Source organism: Protomyctophum parallelum (genome assembly GCF_964188405.1).
Source record: "Protomyctophum parallelum genome assembly, chromosome: 17".
Taxonomy (NCBI): Eukaryota; Metazoa; Chordata; class Actinopteri; order Myctophiformes; family Myctophidae; genus Protomyctophum; species Protomyctophum parallelum.
Window position 1 is genome coordinate 33,957,611 of NC_139719.1, and position 20,118 is coordinate 33,977,728.

Below are 20,118 nucleotides of genomic sequence, written 5' to 3' on the forward strand. Positions count from 1 at the left end.
TTTGTGCAAAACGGGCCACTTCTGCCAACTTTGGAAGCAAATCGTAGTCAATGAGAATGGAATAATGAAGAATCTGACAGATACGTCTTCATTGCAGAGATAGACTAATCCCTAATGTGTACTGATTTGCATGTTTGGACAAAATCTGTATGAGTAAAAATTCAGCCTCCTGGTGGCGCTATAAAAGGCCTTTTGCGAAAGCTTTGGGACAGTCCTTGACCTCCCAGGAGTATGCATGCAAAGTTTCACATCATTGGTCCAGAGATGAGCTGTTTAAAAAAAGCATGCACGCACGCACACACAGTACTGTTGGAGGATGGACGGACAGGGGGCGAAAACTTGTCTCTGACAATATAAAAGACTTACTGTAATGTACACTTTAAGTGAGCAAAAACACCTGTGATAGATACATTGAAAGATACATTTTGTTTTATTGCACTTTTACCATGATGCAACGAAACTCCACAGAAACAATGAGTCAGAATAAAAAATAAAATAAGCATTTGCAAGGCTGAGACATATCCTCTAAGGGCTTCCAAGGCTCCATCTGTATCTCCACACACAGTACTGACACAGGACTAGATGGAGATGTATATAAAAATATGGAATTGACGGAGTCCGCATACACATACATTAAGATCTGGGCATCTTATCTATCACTTGTATCTGGGGAATAATATATCCTTTAACCCATTCAGTTAGGAAACCAAACATTCAAGTATTTCTATCATTGCACAGGCACTAGATGTTCCTACTGTATATATTAAATTTCAGCCAGTAACTGCTCCTTTGAGCTTTATTTTTTGAGCTGTCATCAGCTGTTTGGAGGGAATGAAATGTACATCATGAAGTATAATCTCTCAAACAACAGCAACACCTGGACATATTACAAAAAAATAAAATAAAAATAATAATATAAAACTTTTAGTGTCACATTTGGCTTTTTTCGATGCCATAACTTTTTGGCACCATAAATATGACCTCAACAGCAGTTGGAAATGGATTATATGTTGTAAACATGGGCTTAGACACGTACAGTATTAATCAGAAACATTTTGATGGATATATGTTTAAATTTAAGGAGACTGGATTATTGTTCTATGATGATATTATGGTAAGTGGACTGATTTTCATTTTGGTTTAATTGTGTTGTATGACACAGTCAATTAAGTATGAATGAATTAGCTTCAGGGTGGGATGGAAAAAGGAGACAGTCACCAAGAAAGGTGAAGCTATACTGAGAGGCAATGGTATGTAGCAATGCGTGCACTGCTATTGCACAGGCTAGTTATGCCCTCTTTTGGACAGATGAGTAAGTGCAAATCTGATGATGTTGCATTAATTCAGTCATAACGCAAACAAATTATGATGTTGATTATGTATTATTCATTTCAAATAATAAATACAAAAATCAATAAATAGTCTCTCAAGGACATAACTGATAACCGATAGGGAAAAAATGACTAATCCAGGAGTAAACCGGCACTCCAATCACATATTTCCATTTTGAAAACAAAACAAAAGACCTCTGAAAAAGATCAATAAGAGAATAAAAAAAGACATTATGCAATAAAACATTTCTTTTTACGTATTAAAACGACAAAGAAGTCAGTTTCTTTAACCTCTGCAATCAAAACACCAGCAATACCAGAACACGTAGGAACACAATTCAGCTATGAAGAGGAAGGGTAGAGTGGGGGGTTTGGGGGTGTAGAATAATCTATACAAGTCCCTCAGAATTCACTGAATTCAAAAAGGTGTCCTAAACAAGATGAAGACAAATGCATCTCTTTCAAGACTTTCATGGTTGGATGGTGCTGTAGTGGGTTGGTTGGTTGTGATGATTGTTAGGATCAGCTGTGGTGATAAAGTGGCCTATTAGGACTCTTAGGTAAAGAGTCTATAGGTAAAGCAGGGTGTGGTCCAGTTACTGCCACATTTTCTGAGTTTCCGCTCTGTCCCTGTGCGTTGAAAATGGAACGCTACCAACATATACAGTAGTGTCCACCATCGGTAAAGGTTAAGTCATTGCACCTTTTGGACTGCACCCATGCAGTCCTATCCGAGGGGCTTGTAGTTCCAGATAGCTCAGTCCCCATAACTGGTGACACTTCCTGTGTCAAAGTCAACACATGGGCCTCTGAGAATGTTATGTACAGATGGATGTCATCTGTTACACAATACAGCAGTCCAGTTCAAGACAATGACTTTAGCGCAGTGTTGTATCTCCATGCTTTCAGTCCTATCCAGCTAGTACTCAGCTCCCAGGTGGTTAGCTCCATGTGCCCAGCCAGCTACCTCCGTCGCGGGGCCATGTAGGTGTGGTCTGTCCCTCGGTCTCCCTGTAGGTCATCCTCCACCACGTTGCTGTAGCCCTCCTTTTCAATGCAGTCAGCTAGCACCCTTAGCACCTATAACCCATGGAAATACAGTATGACATTATGTTATAATAGATTTCAGTGATCAAACACATTGAAAGACAATTTCCCAAACTGCTCAAAAACAGAGAAGAAAAGCTTTAGAAAAGAACACTGTTAGTTAGAAATGCTTCATGGCAACAGGTGACATTCAAATAGTACACTTTTCTAAAACAACGCGCACACATGCACGCGCACGCACACGCACACGCACACACACACACACACACACACACACACACACACACACACACACACACACACACACACACACACACACACACACACACACACACACACACACACACACACACACAGGAGATGTATTGGCATGAGAAAACATACACGGTAGGTGAGAATAGAGTGTGCTTGTTCATCCACTTCCTATCTATTTTCATTGCGGAGAGAGTGTGAATGCAAAGCAGTTACCTGGCGTACTCTTCGGTCCATGGCCTCCAGGTGTGGCTGTATGAGGATGGGGCTGAGGCGGTCTCTTACCAGGGACTCAGACATCAGGGTGGAGAGCTGGTACTCTTCCTTTGCCAGCAGCTGTAGACGCAGGTGGGTCGACTGCCTCAGCCTGAAGGTAAGAGTAGTAGATTAATGTTAGTGTAATTCAGACTCTCTCCCACCCACACAAAATCAGTGTAGGAGCCCCAAAGGGCTGTGTATGCTCTCCACTCTTTTTCCCTCTTATACTATATTGTCAAATTAATTTAAAAGTAGAGTATAAGAGAGAGAGAGAGAAATATACAGGAAAAGGCATAAAAATCCAGGTCCAGGTACTGAAGGTGGATTTGTTGGTAAACCTTTATTAAAGAAAAGTGTGTCGGCTTGCGCCTTCTTCAGGGTGTGACACTAAAAATAGAGTAATTGAAGAGTGCATCCACAATGCCTGCAGTCGATGTCTATAATATTTAGCAAAATTTAAATTTTGCTGCAATGTGAAACTTTCATGTTCTACGCGGGATTCAAAGTGGAGACTAAAAAAGTACAAATAATGTTTGACTTGATGCATATTTCATATCGTCTTCTCTGTCGGGTGGAAACCTAATATGTTCAAATTCAAAAAGCAAAGTAGCAGATTGAGCTTGTATATCTGCTACTTTTGATCCTTTTGTGCGATGCTGTAGTATGATCAAGTAGGGCATTCATTTACAAAGTAACACAAAAAATATGGAGTTAAGAGGTTTCTGCCCAACGAATATTAGACTAATGTTAAATGATTTGGGGTGAATGTAATTGGGTTATTAGTTTAGTCTAACATATTGCTGAGTAAGTTTCATTTACTCATTCAATCCACCTGATACTGCTTCCAGAGGACGTTTTACCTGCAGCATTGACTCAAAGGAACCAGAATGGAGGTCTCATCATGGGAGTGCTTTCCAAACCTAGAATGAAACATAGCAGCGGGAGAGTCATCTACTGCAGTGGTTCTCAAACGTCTTCATGTCATGCCCCCAAATTAATGTATTTGAACCTTGAAATGTTGTGAAACGGACCACAATTTATGTTGTTAAAATGTATAGGGTGATTAAACAGATTTTGATGCTAGATTTCTTTCCTTTTTTATATTATTATTATTTCTTTTTTTATTTATTTGCTGGGGACCCCCTGGAACCCCTTTGAGGACCCATGGGGGTCACCGGACCCCACTTGGTGAAACACTGATCTCATATAACATTATAATCATTACACTACTGTACATAAAATCATTACCCTTACTTTTATTATCCATGTATTTTATTATGTTTAAGCCATATCATTGCTAAATTCTTAAAATTATTGTAGTTCAGTCAGACAACTCACGAATAGATTTAACCAATACTTATTATATAATGAGAATACAAGTGTGCATATATTTGACTTGGCGTTCGGCTCTGCTGCATTTTCTCCCTGCTCGGCACGATTAAACACCATCATAAAACATTAACAGCAGGGAGATAGATATACAATAAAACCCATGGGGAGCATAAACAACAGAGCCCACCGGTGGGGCTGGGGTGGTGGTGGGAGCAAACATCACATAACAACCAGGAACCATATGCAGAGGAAGACAGGAAGAGCATACAGTCTAGAGAGCTTAAGTAGCCCACCCAATGGTCAGCTGACTGCCACATCAGCGAATGACGTGTGGGACTTGCACACACTTATACATCCACATAGAAATTCAGCATGTTAACCCCTTGAGTATAGTATGCGCCTTTGAGCACGGCATGAACTCCCTCGAGTATGTCTGACTGAACTAACTCTGCACGCTACGTCTCATTTCCTGTTTCTTTTTTATTTTATTTATATTTTTTGTCCCACGATTTTGTAACCCATTTTTCACCCCTGTGTCAATCATCCTGTGATGTGATCCTGGGCTCTACACACCCTCCGCCAACCTAGGGAGAGCAACGGACTTAACTCATGCTTCCTTCATGCTTGAGTGTCCAAGTTGCTCCTTTACACCTGACAGGGGGGAGTTTCCCTGGTTGGACGTAGCGCGTGGAAGGAACACGTTATTCCAACCAGTTCCTTTCCCCTCCATCAGGCGTCCCGGCTGGCCAGGGGGGAGGCAGTTTAGAGACCAGGATTACTGCATGTTTTTGTGAGGGTACCTACCCTAGGGGACACGGGGAGAACATGCAAACTCCACACAGAAAGGCCCTTTCGCCAACCCCGCCTTCGGGTATGGGCACTGATGACGCGGAGGAGGAAACACTCCGCCAGCACCCACAGCGCCCCGAGCGGGAATCGAACCCAGGACCTTCTAGCTGTGAGGCAACAGCACTACCAACTGTGCCACCGTGCCCCCTGCTTCAATATACCATATCAACAGTGAAAGTGATCTTCTTAAACATGAGCTCACCCTCTGCCATTATCCAGATGGATGATGAAAGTGTCATTGCCGAACTTCTCAAATGTCTCATAATGGTGCCGATCCATATTTCCTGCAGGTGACAACATGCCAATAAATCAGCCAAGAGTGTCTGTCTGTCTGTCTGTCTGTCTGTCTGTGTGTGTGTGTGTGTGTGTGTGTGTGTGTGTGTGTGTGTGTGTGTGTGTGTGAGGTTGGAAAATCCCATTTCATCACTAAAAGGCAACATACTTTGTGTGTAGTGCGTTCCTGTCATGAATCTCATAATGCACTGTATCATCTCACCCATGAGGAAGTCAAAAATGGTCATGTCCATAATGTCCAGTAGTCGTGTTCCGCTGTCATAAGGCGGGGTCTGTTTCACCTCCTCACAGTAGTCTGGGTCCACTTCCCATCTAAATGCAACAGAGGATACATCAAATCAGTGATATATCACACACACAGCACAGTACGACATACAGTATCACACAGCAATAAGCATCTGACAGATCTGAACGGTGCATGGGTTATTTCACTTTATTCTATATAGAGCATAGCAGTGGGTGTGGTTTTCTGGACCCACTGAAAACTCTCCAATTCATTTTTTCCCATTGAGATTAAAAAATATATTTATATCAATTATTCTAAGCCTAGATCAAGCCATACAAGATCCTGGTGAATCATGACCATAAAACCTTTGATTCTGTGAAAAAGATCTTAAAAGATCTTAAAATATTTAATTATATGATATAATATATTTAATAAATAACCTTTGTTTAGCTTTTTTTTATTTAATTAAAATGTTACAATTTACAATTTACAATTTAGGCGTTTAGCAGACGCTCTTAATCCAGAGCGATTTACATTAAGCAAGAACAAAAAAAGCATGGGAATAGATCACATAAAAACATTTATCAAGAAACATGCGTAAGCTAAGAAAGTAACAGTGGAATATCTATATAATGAAGCTATACATATAAACTATACATCTATACTACTATGCTATTATGTACTATGACGTGCTATGACTACATACAATGCAATTATAGTGCTGTCTACATAACATGCTATAAGTCTGTATCAAATGCTATCTAAGTCTACAGAAATGCTATCTAAGGGGGTGGGGTAAGTGCTAGGGCCATGATGGAGTCTGAAAAGGTGGGTTTTCAGACTACGGCGGAAGATTGGGAGTGATGCTGCAGTTCTGACTGCAATGGGAAGTGCATTCCACAGTTTTGGAGCCAGAAGGGAGAAGAGTTTGGGACGTGTGGAGCGTTTGGAAATGCTCACAGAATCAAAGGTTTTATGGTCATGACTCAGGTGTGTCAAAAGTGCCAGGACAGTGGTGAGACAAGTTAAGACAAATGTTATTGTCCTGAAGGAAATTTGTCTTGGGAGTCGGGACACACAGTGGTCAAGGATGAACATGGTGGATGCAGCAGTACTGGCACAAGTGAAGTGCTGTGTAGAAAAGACACTAGGTGGCAGCAGAGAGCAACTAGTGCACACAGACTGTCACCACATGCACACACACGAGGTACAATACCTACATTACATACACAGACTGCCACCCTGTGGTGAAAGAGGTTTGTTTTAGACTCCCATGTCATATAATCAGTAGCCTCGGATATAATACTTTTCAGGTGGGCCTGAAAGTCTGCTTGGTGGTATGTCCATGGAACCAAGTAGTACAATTAACAAAATTGCAATTAAAAAATAAAGAATACAAAAAAAGGTTTAAGGTTAAGTTTATTTTACTTGAATAGTGCAAATACAATATATGAAAATACAAATATGACCAAGTACACATACAAACAAAACACTAATGAATATAGTTTTGATGATGCCAATAGTCCTGGCTTCTTCCATGACACAGCATTTTGTAACCATATTATTTGAAAGATCTCCATCTGCTCACCAGCAAAATATGCTGTCAGCTCCCGTGAATATAAGCAATATACTGATTTACTGTGATGAAGGGTATCCAGAATGCGACCTCCCGCCGACCACTCAGTGGCGCGGTTCTTGTATTCTTGTATCTGTTTTACTGAGAATAAGGTTAAAAATATGTCTAGGGTTAGGCATAGTTTTACTAGGGTTAAATTTAGGAATAGGTTTAGCTTTTCACACTGTTTTACTGAAGTTAAGGTTAGGAATTCCAGCCTGAGCAGTTGTGCCGGGGCGACTGTGTTTTGAGGCGAGTTTGTTGGTATTCGTGATGAAGTAGGTGTTTTTGTATAGCTGATGGTCCATCGGATTGCAGTTGAGTTTTGATTGAGTTTGAGATTGAGTTTTGTTGCCCCTTTTCAGACAGCATCCGCCTATTCCTAGCCATGTCGAGTTTTAACATCCATATAGTTTGAGTGGACATGCTGTCTTGAAGAGACTAGAGACTATGAAAACCCCAATCTTTGCTTGTTGACAGGAACAGTTTTGCAGAAACTTTCCCTAATAGTTTGCTGTCTAACACATCATAAGTAGTTTGGAGGTTTGTTAGACTGGCATCCTTCCGTGTGGCCTCCTTCAGGCAAGATGAGATGAGATTGTAGTGGTCAAACTATATGGATATTCCTATACTCGTTAGACTTGCTGTCCAATGTTGCTGTGAAATGGTCAGCCTACTGGTCATGGTGGCTTTCCAATAGTCTGTACCACCCCTAATTATACATCCCACCAGCTCATATTGGCCAATTTATATTTTTCTTTCGCCCAGGCCTCTGGGTACCCTAACTTTGATTGGCTCCCACAAAGTTTCACAGGAGTTGGAGTATCAACACCTTGGTGAAAAAGCAATTATTTTACAGATGGCTAAAAAAGTTGGCACAATAATAGTGCATGCAATCACTAACATAGTTTCATTATGATTCTTGATTCTCAAAACATAGGTCTTATTTAAGTTAAGTACAATATTGGCTGAGATATAGTGTAAATAGACATTTCGATAATGGCAGCACTAATTTGCATAAACATGGGGGACTCAAGTCAACTAGGGTTTAAGTGGTTAATGTGTTCTTCACTTAAACCACTTAAACATGATAGTGACATGATACTGGCATGATGACATGATACTGAAATGATGCTGACCATGATAATGACATGACACTGGCCATGATACTGATACTGACATGATACTGATATAATGATACTGACATGATACTGTCATGTCACTGGCCATGATACTGATATAATGATACTGACATGATACTGTCATGTCACTGGCCATGATACTGATATAATGATACTGACATGATACTAACATGTCACTGGCCATGATACTGATATAATGATACTGACATGATACTAACATGTCACTGGCCATGATACTGATATAATGATACTGACATGATACTAACATGTCACTGGCCATGATACTGATATAATGATACTGACACATGACACTGGCCATGATACTGATATAATGATACTGACATAATACTGTCATGTCACTGGCCATGATACTGATATAATGATACTGACATGATACTGTCATGTCACTGGCCATGATACTGATATAATGATACTGACACATGACACTGGCCATGATACTGATATAATGATACTGACACATGACACTGGCCATGATACTGATATAATGATAGGCTACTGACCATTATCTTGATACTATGTTTCAATTCAAGGAGCCACTTTGTATATATTGTGCAGCCTCTTGAGACCTTTTTGACGAGAGTTGAGAGAGAGGATCAACTCTCATCAAAAATTGCTTTTATGGATTTCCTACTAGTAGTAGCTTTTCTTGTATCTATATGAGTGGTCAAGAAGTGAAGCTCTATCTCCCCCACTCCTTGACTACAGTGCCTAGAGGAAGGTCCATGACCGAAACGAAATCTCTATTGAACAAGTGAAGTGACAGTGTGCGGGTTATTCTATGATCTAAATGTCTGCTCTATGAGTTAATTGAACTCATTTGAGCACAACCATATACAGCTTCAGTGTACGTCTATCTGGATAAGGGCAATAGTTGAATACCTATACCAATCTTGTACAAATAAGTAGAAAATAAGTATTCTCTGATTCAATGTTCTTACTCTGCCTTCTTGCGTTTGTGGTAAGAGCGTCTCCAGGGGTTCCTCCAGGTCTTGCGTTTGGCCAGGGCTAGGTCTGGCAGGAAGGCAGCCAGCGATCCTTCAATCTGGTCTGGTTTACCACACAGGGCATGCTCAGTCGAACAGTAGTACGAACACTCGCCATAGAAACACACATTATTGGCTGGGGAAAAAAGGGAAACAAGAATAAATTATACTCCATTGCGTGACGGTGTCGTTTGCAGAAACAGATCTTCAGCTAACTATATATATATATATATATATATACACACGTATATACACACACACATAGAAATAAATACGATATAATAAAAGGGTATAATACAAGTTAGAAAAAGGTTAACGAGTAATAAGTAAAAAGTAGATATGCCACTGAAAATGTGTTATTTTTAGCCCAGCTACATGGTGAAAAATGTCTTCACTACTTGAAAGCTACATCATTTTGAAAGTGCTGTATCACACAACACACATTATTTTCTTAGAGAAATGACCCTTACTTCCAGGAGGCCTCACACACATACAGTATATCTATTCGCACAGTACTAGTTACCTGGGGGAATTCTCTGATGAATAATAGCGAGAATAGAGAGTAAATGTAATCCCACGAGAATGTGCCTCGTTTGTATAAAAAAAGGAACTACAGTATGCTAAATTAGCTACATTTTTTGTCAGATCCCATGATAATACTAAACCCAAGTGAATGCTGATCCCAGCAATTTTGGGAACAAAACAGGCTTCGTTCTCAGCACATTAACTAGGAAACTGTTCCTGCTTCATCTATTAAATATGGAGCCCAGTTACAGCATGTTTGGAGAGTCGCATTAAGTGGTTATGAGTGTGTGTGTGTGTGTGTGTGTGTGTGTGTGTGTGTGTGTGTGTGTGTGTGTGTGTGTGTGATAAACCAAATCAAGGGACAAAATAAGTGATCCTTCCTGCATGAAAATGAGTCTAATTCTATTTTGAGTTGTATAATTCTGTGGTTGGGGAGGAGAGTGGTGGCCCCAGAGGCACTTGATGAGCACAGGTCCAGGAATACCTCGCTATGCCCCTGCTTATGAGGGCCATGCCACCTTCCTTAGACAGTAATTACACTCTCGTGGCTGCATGGGGCTGGTGAGCAGTGGGCCTGTGGTTTCTTGCCTGACTGAGAGGAAGTGCTAAGTGCAAAGTGCCTGCCAAGTGACCTCGTGGTTCCAAGTACAAAATGTAAACAAAAAAAACAAGTGAAGGGAGAAAATGAGTGAGGTTTTCATCCTTCCTGCCTGTATCAGTATGACTCTAACTCATTTTGAACTATATAATTCTGTGGTTGGGGGGAGGGGGGGATGGGGTGGCCCAGAGGAGCTTGATGAGCACAGGTCCTCAAATTCCTCGCTATGCGCCTGCTTCTGTACATGACTTTGGCTTCATATAGTGCATTAGGTGCTGGATACATTTCAGGTTATTGATTACTATAGGTTAGGCCAGTGGTTAGCTCAAGGCCCAAAAGAGAAATTAAATGTTTGCCCGGGACCTAAACTAGTGAAAATAGCAGATCTACAAACTCACAACATGTTGATTGATCCGTGCATTCTTTTTGAATTGATGAAAAGGTGTGACTTTATTTTATGTAGGAAATGAAAAAAGGGGACATTTACTTGTAGACCCATAAAAAATGTACCTGGCGATATAAAGAAGGTCCTCCAGAGCTTCTTGTCCCTGGTGACGTCTCTGATCTCCTTGGTCATGTTGACGAGTCTGCCAGCCACAGGAGGGACCCGGCGGAAGTCCAGGATCCTAAGGGACATATAGATTTGAATACAGTTAGGGTTTATCGATGGCGGTCAGGACAATTGACCCCGGAACCGCTGCTGGCCTATGATCGAATCCCACCGCATCCTCTTTCCTGTCCCTCGTCAACAGCTTTGCTGCCGTCTGTCCGAGGGCTAGTACAAGAGGCCTAGTACACATATAGATCCCTGGGGGACTCTGGTCAAAAAGTATATAGGGTTTAAGTGGTTGAAGGGGGATGTATTGCCAGGCCTCTTGTAAAAATCACACCCGTGTGAAGTGAGTGGTGCAATTCCGTGTGTGTGTGTGTGTGTGTGTGTGTGTGTGTGTGTGGGTAGTTCCAGACCCACAGGAACGCACCCAGGGTGCCGCCCTGCGTTCAAAATGGTAGAGAAATGACAGAGTTACTGTGTGTGGGGGGGGGGGGGGGGGGGGTGTCCCTGGAACATCCAGACCCCCAGGAACATGCCCAGGGGGCCGGGTCGGTTCCGGCGAGCTGCCTCACGTCCAAAACGGTAGAGAAATGACAGAGTTACTGTGTGGGAGTCCCTCTACTGTACCCTCTACTCAGTCTACTGTACTGTACTGTACTGTACTGTACTGTACTGGCACACCCGAAATCATCATATATACAGTTTTTAGTTTTTTTTAATGTTCTGTTTATTCATTTTTTGTTTTTTTTACAAAATAGAAGTAAATTCAGAAATAAAAACAGAAAATACAAAAAGAAACTAAAACACACACAATAACAAAACACAAACTCCAAATCAAGACAACCAAAGAACATTCAAAGCACAACAAAACAATAAAAACAATATATAAAAAATAAAATAAAAACTCCAATATAGTCAATATTCATAGATCATGGTCACAAACATCGTCCAGACAAGACAGGTTGGGCTGTCAGGCGACAGTTATACAGGTTCAATCGGGGGCACAAGTGTAAGGCGGTCAACATGAGATAGAAAAGGCACTCCAATTTAGTCAATATACAAAGCAGATCTCGTTCACAAACATCACCCAGGCAAGACAGGTTGGCAAGTCAGGCATCATATATACAGTTAATATGTGCGTATGTGTTTGTGTTAGGTTGCGCACAGGTGGTGAAAAACAACCATGCTGTTTTCGTGCTCCTCAGACCCAGCCACCCACACAGCTCTGTAAGGGAGTGGTTGCACCAATTTGAAATACAGAGGGGTTTAAAAAGGCTATATTTAATACTGATGGAAAGCTTAAGAGCTTCAACAGTTCACACCTCCGTGAGAGAGATAGGGGACTAAACATAACACGACTTTTGTTTTGAATGCACTTGAGTCACTCCGAGTAGTTTCTCTTTGTCAATTTTTTGAGATAGTGTCCGTTTCCATTTGTCTGACTGCATTACCTATTTGTGTTACAGAATTCCAATGCTGATCCAAGACCACAATGGAAACAAGCCCATAGGGCTTTTTTTGTTCATTTTTACAATCATAAACGGTACCATTACATATTGCAAACAGTTAATAGACATTCAATCTATCAAGCAAGCCTAGCCAAGTAACATGCACCAATCCAATGATAAGCCAAAGAAAACAGAACACCCCAGATGGGACTTGAACCCACAATACCTGGTTTAGGAGGCCAGTGCCTTATCCTTTAGATTAGGCCACAGAGAGTGTACAAATGGAATTTGGACACTCAACCCCTTTCTGAAACCAGGCAACGAATGGTGTCTGTTTCCTGTTTCTGCACAAGGAGGGCAAGTGTATTTCCAAACAGTTTTTTATACCCAGCACCCTAATCAAGGGAACTTGATTCAGCTGGAGGGGCACTTCCTGACGAGGGAACCTCCCGAGAGCACTTCAAGTCAAGGGAATGGTTTCAGAAAGGGCCTCAGAGTTACAGACCCGTAAGGGTCAATTCGGTTCCATTTGTACACTCTCAGAGTTATAGACCCGTAAGGACCCGTTGGGTTTCATTTGCACACTCTCAGAGTTACAGACCCATGAGGGCCCATTTATTTCCTAACTATCAATTTAGCTGGGGACCCCCTGGGGGGTCCTTGAGGGAGCACCCCACTTTGAGAACCACTGGTCTCTAGTTGATCACTTCTTTTAACTACAAATCACGGCCAACAGGTGGCACTGTAGCCTAAGCAGTGAATTGCCACCGGCATGTGTGTCCCAGTGGCATTGTGTGTGTGTCTGTGTGTGTGTGTGTGTGTGTGTGTGTGTGTGTGTGTGTGTGTGTGTGTGTGTGTGTGTGTGTGTGTGTGTGTGTGTGTGTGTGTGTGTGTGTGTGTGTGTGTGTGTGTGTGTGTGTGTGTCTCAGTGGCATTCATGTGGTTATGGCTCTACATCAAGTACATTCTGATCTTCCGCACAATTTGCTGATGTAAATAAAGTCCCTGGTGATATAACGTCCAACTCCATTAGCTAATGGAAGAGATATAATTTAGAATTCATGCGTCCCTTGACTGGTCAATATCAATAAATACATGCACACTTGATGATTGATGATTAAGCCTATATTTGTGTGTTATGTGCTGTATAGTGTGTTGTACATTAAAGATGTACATTGCGGTAATGTCTGTGTGTGTGTGTGTGTGTGTGTGTGTGTGTGTGTGTGTGTGTGTGTGTGTGTGTGTGTGTGTGTGTGTGTGTGTGTGTGTGTGCGTGCGTGCATGCATGCGTGCGCATGTGTCGTTCTATAGCTGGTCTCTGAGTGATGTCATGTCTCTGGTGAACTGCATGCTACACACTTGATGATGGCAGGTACTACAGTCACTTCTGACACCACCAAGGTAACGCACTGTACTGTATATACTGTACAGCAAGGTCCCTTTAAAAATTCACCCCTCTGAAAACATCTCATGGCCAATGCCTAAGGGCAGGCAGACAGACAGACAGACAGACAGACAGACAGACAGACAGACAGACAATCCACGGTGCAGTGCTTTCACCTGCTGGGTCTGGGCCTGCTGCCAGGCTAAAGGGAGCAACGGGCTGCCTCCTCTCCTCTCTCTCTCTCTCTCTCTCTCTCTCTCTCTCTCTCTCTCTCTCCCCCTCCCTCCCTCTCCCCCTCTCTCTTGCCACTCATTCTCAATCTCTCTACTCTTCTGTGTTTGTTCCACACACAGGTGGGGTAATTTTCCAGGACAATAAAAAACAAATAAGTAAGCCAACACTTCCCTCTAGTTAGTCCAATCACATAATTAATGATGCACACTCTAGAGCAGTGTTTGTAAAAATGCATGTGTGCATGTGTGTGTGCGTGCGTGCGTGAGTGTGTGCGTGCATGCATGCGTGTGCGCACACAAGTGCACGCAAGCATGCAGAAACAAATGCAGTAATGCACACATCTGTGTGTGTGCATGTCTAAGATTGCATTAGTGTGTCTCTGTATTGTGTGCGCGAGTCCTGTGCGATAGCCTCAGTGTGGCTGCACATTATGAGCTAGTGATGACATGTGTGTCTGTGCGTGTGTGTGTGTGTGTGTGTGTGTGTGTGTGTGTGTGTGTGTGTGTGTGTGTGTGTGTGTGTGTGTGTGTGTGTGTGGGTGTGAATGCTGCTGTGTGTCTGTGGCCCCCTGGGAGGCAGTGTGGTCTAAGCCTCAGCAGCAGCAGCAGTGCTACAGCCAGGCTCTAATTTAGAACAGACAAAATAAGAGAAGGAAAAAATATAAGCGTTGCAGTTGTCAAAGCCCTGCCTGGCTTATATTTAGAATGGGCGCAGGGCTTTTCATGCCTTTGGTTTTCTCCTCTTCCTCCTCCTTAACCCACACATGTGCCTGGAGAGAGAGAGAGAGAGAGAGAGAGAGAGAGAGAGAGAGTGTGTGTGTGTGTGTGTGTGTGTGTGTGTGTGTGTGTGTGTGTGTGTGTGTGTGTGTGTGTGTGTGTGTGTGTGTGTGTGTGTGTGTGTGTGTGTGTGCGCACGCGCGCGCGCGCACACACACACACGTGTGTGTCTATGTGTGTACCAGAAGACCAGATGTGAAGCAGACTAGTAGAAGGGCTGCTGTTAATGCTATTGCTGTTGAATTGTGTCATTGTGCCTGAAGGGAGACATGGTTTTCAACATCACCACCCTCTATGTTCCCCTTCAACGTGTGCCTGTATGTGCGTCTGCGTGTGCCACCTCATGTCATTTTGTGTGATTCCGTGGAACAGCATCACTGGCATTCATGTCACATTATGCCCCTCTACTTAACAACCTACTCCTACAATGATGTAGGCTTGACTTTTCCTCCTTTCATCGATCAAAAAGGCCCTTGAGGTTTTACTCCTTTCATTAAGTAAAGTTGTTACTAGCAGGCAGGCAGGCAGGCCGGTCATAAAGTATTAGCCTTGTAACGACAGTGAAGTCGGTATGGCTGCTAGCTAGGCAGTGAAGCGGCAGTCATTGTTCAGCGACATGCTAGCTGCAGTATCTGGAGGTAGGGAGCATTCACTCACAAGGACTGACGGCGCTCACTGCTTTCACAGACAGAGCACACATACAACAAGGCCACTTAAAAAAGAGCTGACTTTGAAAGGGGCAGACATGATGAAAGAGGGAAGCAAAGTGTACAAATAAGAAAAGCAATTGCACAGGTCGGGATTCGTGTAAAGTGGAAGTAGTCATACAACATTTACACGGACGCAAGCACGCACACACACACACACACACACACACACACACACACACACACACACACACACACACACACAGGCACAAAGACTGTTAGGTAAAGCCTCACTGTCTTTCAAAGTACATGAACTTAACTAGAAAAGACTAGCACTTAAGTTGACAGTGTCATTCATTCTTGTTCTTATATAAATATTCTGATTGCCAGAACATATTATGTTCTAACAATCTGAATATTATAGAATCAATGACACCACTTCCTGCTGGCCTGGTATTAATTGTTTTGAGTACATACTGTACTGTATTGTATCCATGACAAGCTCCCCCTTTCTATGTGTATGGTCTGGTCTCTTATTCAGCAGAGAACTACGTGGCCACTGAGTCCGACCTGTGTGTTCAAGTAATAAACTTCAACCTTAGAAATACTCAAGTGCCTCAACGTCCTGATTGATCCAGTTCCTCAATAAAGTCCTGGCTGATGTTTGATGTGTGTGAATCCGATTCACCTGTCCATATGGATTATAAAACGCTGGTTCTCAAAGTGGGGTATGGAGAGTTGGAGACCAGCGGCAGGGGTCCAGTTCAAAACTCTTTCATTGTTTTGGCTATTCAATAATAGACAATCTACAAGCTCACAATGTGGCATGATGCGACGATTTGTGAGCTTGTAGATCTAAGGGGTCTTCTCCCCTTTGGGCTTTACCCCTAATAATAATAATATAAATAAAATATAAATACATTTGGGGGTCCTTGACCAATGTTTGAGAACCACTGTATAAACCATGCATGTATCTGACTCACCTGTCCAGGTGAAAGGCAGCTACTTCAGCATTGTGTCTCTCAAAGTCCGAAAAGTAGAAGAAGTCCGGAGGGGTTTCCTGTTCCCGTGTCTGCCTGCAGGGGCACAGGGAGAAAGTTTACACAGATTAGAGGTTGCATAAATTCCAGCAACAAATAGTTAAGCCACATGGGATACTGGGCACAAGCACATTAGTAATAAGGGATAGAAATCAATCAGCATTCAATCTAGATATCTTCCACGAACCTCCAGCATTTCCAGATGTCTCTGTCTCTAGTGAGTGAGTGAATGATGAAACCACCGGAACTCGAACACTTATCACACAGGACACCAAACATCTACCGCTCAACCAAAAGAGAACCCGCCATGGCCATTAGATATTAGGCTTGTGGGCTTCAGACATCAGGCTACATGAGTCCCCAACTGTGATACAGGGAAAAGCCTTATCCCAGACAAGCACACACTGTCCACCACCTGAATTCCAACCTAGGTCTCCTGAATGGGACATCTAACATTCACATGAACGGAGATATTAGGCTTCTGGTGTTCAGCAGATCAACTCTGTGAAACTAACAACACATAAAACCAAGATCGTAACCTTCACAAAAGCCCCAATTCCAGTTGCAGTGAGGTGTTATTTTTGGGCAGCAATGATAGTAGATGATTCAAGGTTAAAAGAATCCTTCTGAAGTGTCCACTCTTGTGCTCTATCGCTATACCTATTTCTGTCAAGTGCTCATCCTTACCCCCCAAAACTGCTTTCCACACATATTCTGCCTTAAAGCTCTTACTGCAGGGGGAAAAGAGGCTCTTAAAGGCTTAAATCCCCAAGCTGACGGAAGGCAAGCCAGGATGGGGCAGGACAGACAGGGATACTTGTTCAGGTGGCTGCAGCACAAAAGCAAAGTCAAAGGCACTGAAGGTGAAAGCACTCCTGGAGATCTATAGGTCTATAATAGGTGTATTCTTATACACTACACCAGGTTCTATACACTTTATGTATTATACTACCATTCTATAATGCCAAGTACAGCAAACGTTGCACTGCAGTCTGCCCTCAGCTTGCACCTGGTATATGGAAGAAATGCAAATTGGCCTTTTGGTATACAACAACACAGCTGAGGTTGATCCAACGCCTTTGCTTAAAGACCTTCAGTTACTTTGTCGCCCACATGCTTGCTGCCTCTGTACTGCATTACTGACAACACAAGACACACCTCAGGGACTTCAGCATGATATAATGGATAAGACCTGTAGCCCCTGCTGCTGTAGTTCGATGACGGCATAAGTGAAGAATGGAAACTAAGTTGGCCAAAGTTCTCTTCCTCTCCAGTCTTGATCCAATCAGGCTGCTGCCTCACTTTCTAGACTTCACGTACACATACTGTATAGTCTCACCTACTTTGCCTCGCGCTTTTCTCTCACTCAGCTATTTTCTCCGTATTGCTGTGTCCACGGCCCAAATTCTCTAAAGCTCTCTCTCCTGTCCCCCATCACTCTGCTCCTCAGATGGTGAGCTGGCTGGCTGATTGTTCCTCTGCAGCTGTGGGGCTGACATATGCACCAATCATTAACTAACCCAGCATGGTGCCCGCCAGCGCACAACTCATTCATTCAACATTCCTTACTTCTCTCCCTCTCCTGCTCTCCCTCTCCCTCACTATCTTCCTCCATCCGTCCCTCTCACTCCAGCTCACTCTCTCTTTCTCTCACTCTTTCTCTCTTCCTCCATCCATCCCTCTCTTTCGGACAGCTTCTCTCTCTCTCTCTCTCTCTCTCTCTGTCTGTCTAGTCTCTACCTCTCTCATTCTGGCTCCACTCCATCTTTTATCTCACTCCTTTTCCCCCCCATATAGACATATATCTCCTGTCAGCTTGTTTTCCTCCCACCTGGTCTCTTTCCCTGCTCATCTCTCTGTCATTTTTCTTCCTCTTCCTCCTCGTCTCGACAGGTTTCCTCTCAATCTTTTCTTCTATATTGTGCTTATCATGCCTTCCATATTGTGGCCATGGAGAGAGAGTAAAAGAGAGAGAGAGAGAGAGTTGCCTGTAGATTGTATCAGTCTATGCTTCTGGCTGGCATCACCTCAGGGACGCCGTTCTCTCCATCATGGGAACTGGATACAGTTTGTGTCTGACAGCTGGTCTTCAACTAACAACTTTCTGCCGCAAAGACAAACTACATTAAGAAAGAGGTTACATTTAGTTGACACTTACTTACTATACCCTAGAGCTGATTACAATGAGCTCAAGGTCATATGGCAGCTAATGGGTTGAGCCTGTGACCTTTCACTTACTGGACATTTCTAACCACTTGAAAATTAGCATCCTTAATCTGAAAATAGCCGATCTACAAGTAGCTCCACGACGCGTTGCATTGCGATATAAGATTTGGTGCACAATGGGCCGAAGTACAGAGCCCACCCAGGTCAACTAGTTTACTAAGTATAGCTTGTTTAATGGCTAAGAGGGGAGGTAAGGTGATGGAACGTTGCAGAAGTAACCTTAGTTGACACTATTGTTTATGATAACATTTCAAATGAGTGAGAACACATTCTGAGTGAACACTTCATGCGGTCAGTACTTCACGGCCCTCCTGACTGCAGGAGGGTGTCGTCATAGAGATGTCTTGGACCATAATCCTGAGTAAACATTCTCGCACAATGATTCATGGTCATCCAGCGTCCCGGAGATCCAGAAGCATTCTTCACATATCCCTGCAACACGGCTCTCCCCATACGCCCGGATACCATGAAAAACACTGGGGGCCTGATTCTTCAACGCGCTTCCGCTTATATATTGACGTGACGCTAGCGGAAAGGCATTTACGTGGATTTCCCACATTAATTTGGAATTCATGAAAATGGCCGTGAACTTGACGCTGCCTTTGGTTTGTCGGAAATTCCGCTAAATCCTCCGCCACCTCTTTAGGTGGCGGAGAAATTTTCGGAACCATACACTTGCGTATAGATTTATTCAGAAGGCTTTAGTCTTCATGCTGAATCAATAAATTGTTCCCAAATCTCAGATAAAATATGTAGGCATGTGTCCCCAACATATTGGTCATAAAAAAATGATAGCCTATATATATATATATATATAAAAGCCGAGTGCACTTGTATGCCTTTAATGCATGCATTAGGATATTTCTATCATGCGCGATTGGGGCTGCTCACTTGACAGCTTTCTACTCGCAGTGCAACGCGTTGTGAGCTTGTAGATCGGCTCTCGCGGACTCGCTGCATGTTAAAAAACAAACTCACAATTATAATAAGAACATAGGCCTGGTTAGTGTTGTATAGTTAGTGAGTCAGTTCTCTGACTGTCGGTGTGTGTGTGTGCGTGTGTGTGTGTGCGTGTGTGTGTGTGTGCGTGTGTGTGTGTGTGTGTGTGTGTGTGTGTGTGTGTGTGTGTGTGTGGGGGGGGGGGGGGGGGCAGACAGCAGCGTGCTGCCGATCCGATTCACATTGGAAAAAAATAGAAGACCACATTAGCCTAATGAATGGCATCAGCGTGTTTGAAAGTCGGCCAGTCATATCATAGTTTTAAGCCAGCTCACCTGCACTCGCACTTGTTCACAAACATGACGGGCAGACTTTATAATAATGTATATTATTGATAT

The 20,118-nt window shown here is 42.9% G+C and overlaps 1 protein-coding gene across 1 annotated transcript in view; it reads right to left on the reverse strand.

The window, feature by feature from the left end:
- Nucleotides 1-417: 417 nt before the first annotated feature.
- The window catches only part of fam20cb (FAM20C golgi associated secretory pathway kinase b), a 69,663-nt gene continuing 49,962 nt past the window's right edge, over nucleotides 418-20,118 (reverse strand). The window contains exons 4-11 of the mRNA XM_083786790.1: nucleotides 16,499-16,591; nucleotides 10,984-11,099; nucleotides 9,306-9,486; nucleotides 5,566-5,675; nucleotides 5,272-5,353; nucleotides 3,749-3,808; nucleotides 2,847-2,997; nucleotides 418-2,411 (exon numbers count right to left, since the gene is read on the reverse strand). Coding sequence (XP_083642916.1) covers nucleotides 2,295-2,411; nucleotides 2,847-2,997; nucleotides 3,749-3,808; nucleotides 5,272-5,353; nucleotides 5,566-5,675; nucleotides 9,306-9,486; nucleotides 10,984-11,099; nucleotides 16,499-16,591 — 910 coding nt within the window. The 3' untranslated portion in view covers nucleotides 418-2,294. The remainder of the gene's footprint in view (nucleotides 2,412-2,846; nucleotides 2,998-3,748; nucleotides 3,809-5,271; nucleotides 5,354-5,565; nucleotides 5,676-9,305; nucleotides 9,487-10,983; nucleotides 11,100-16,498; nucleotides 16,592-20,118) is intronic.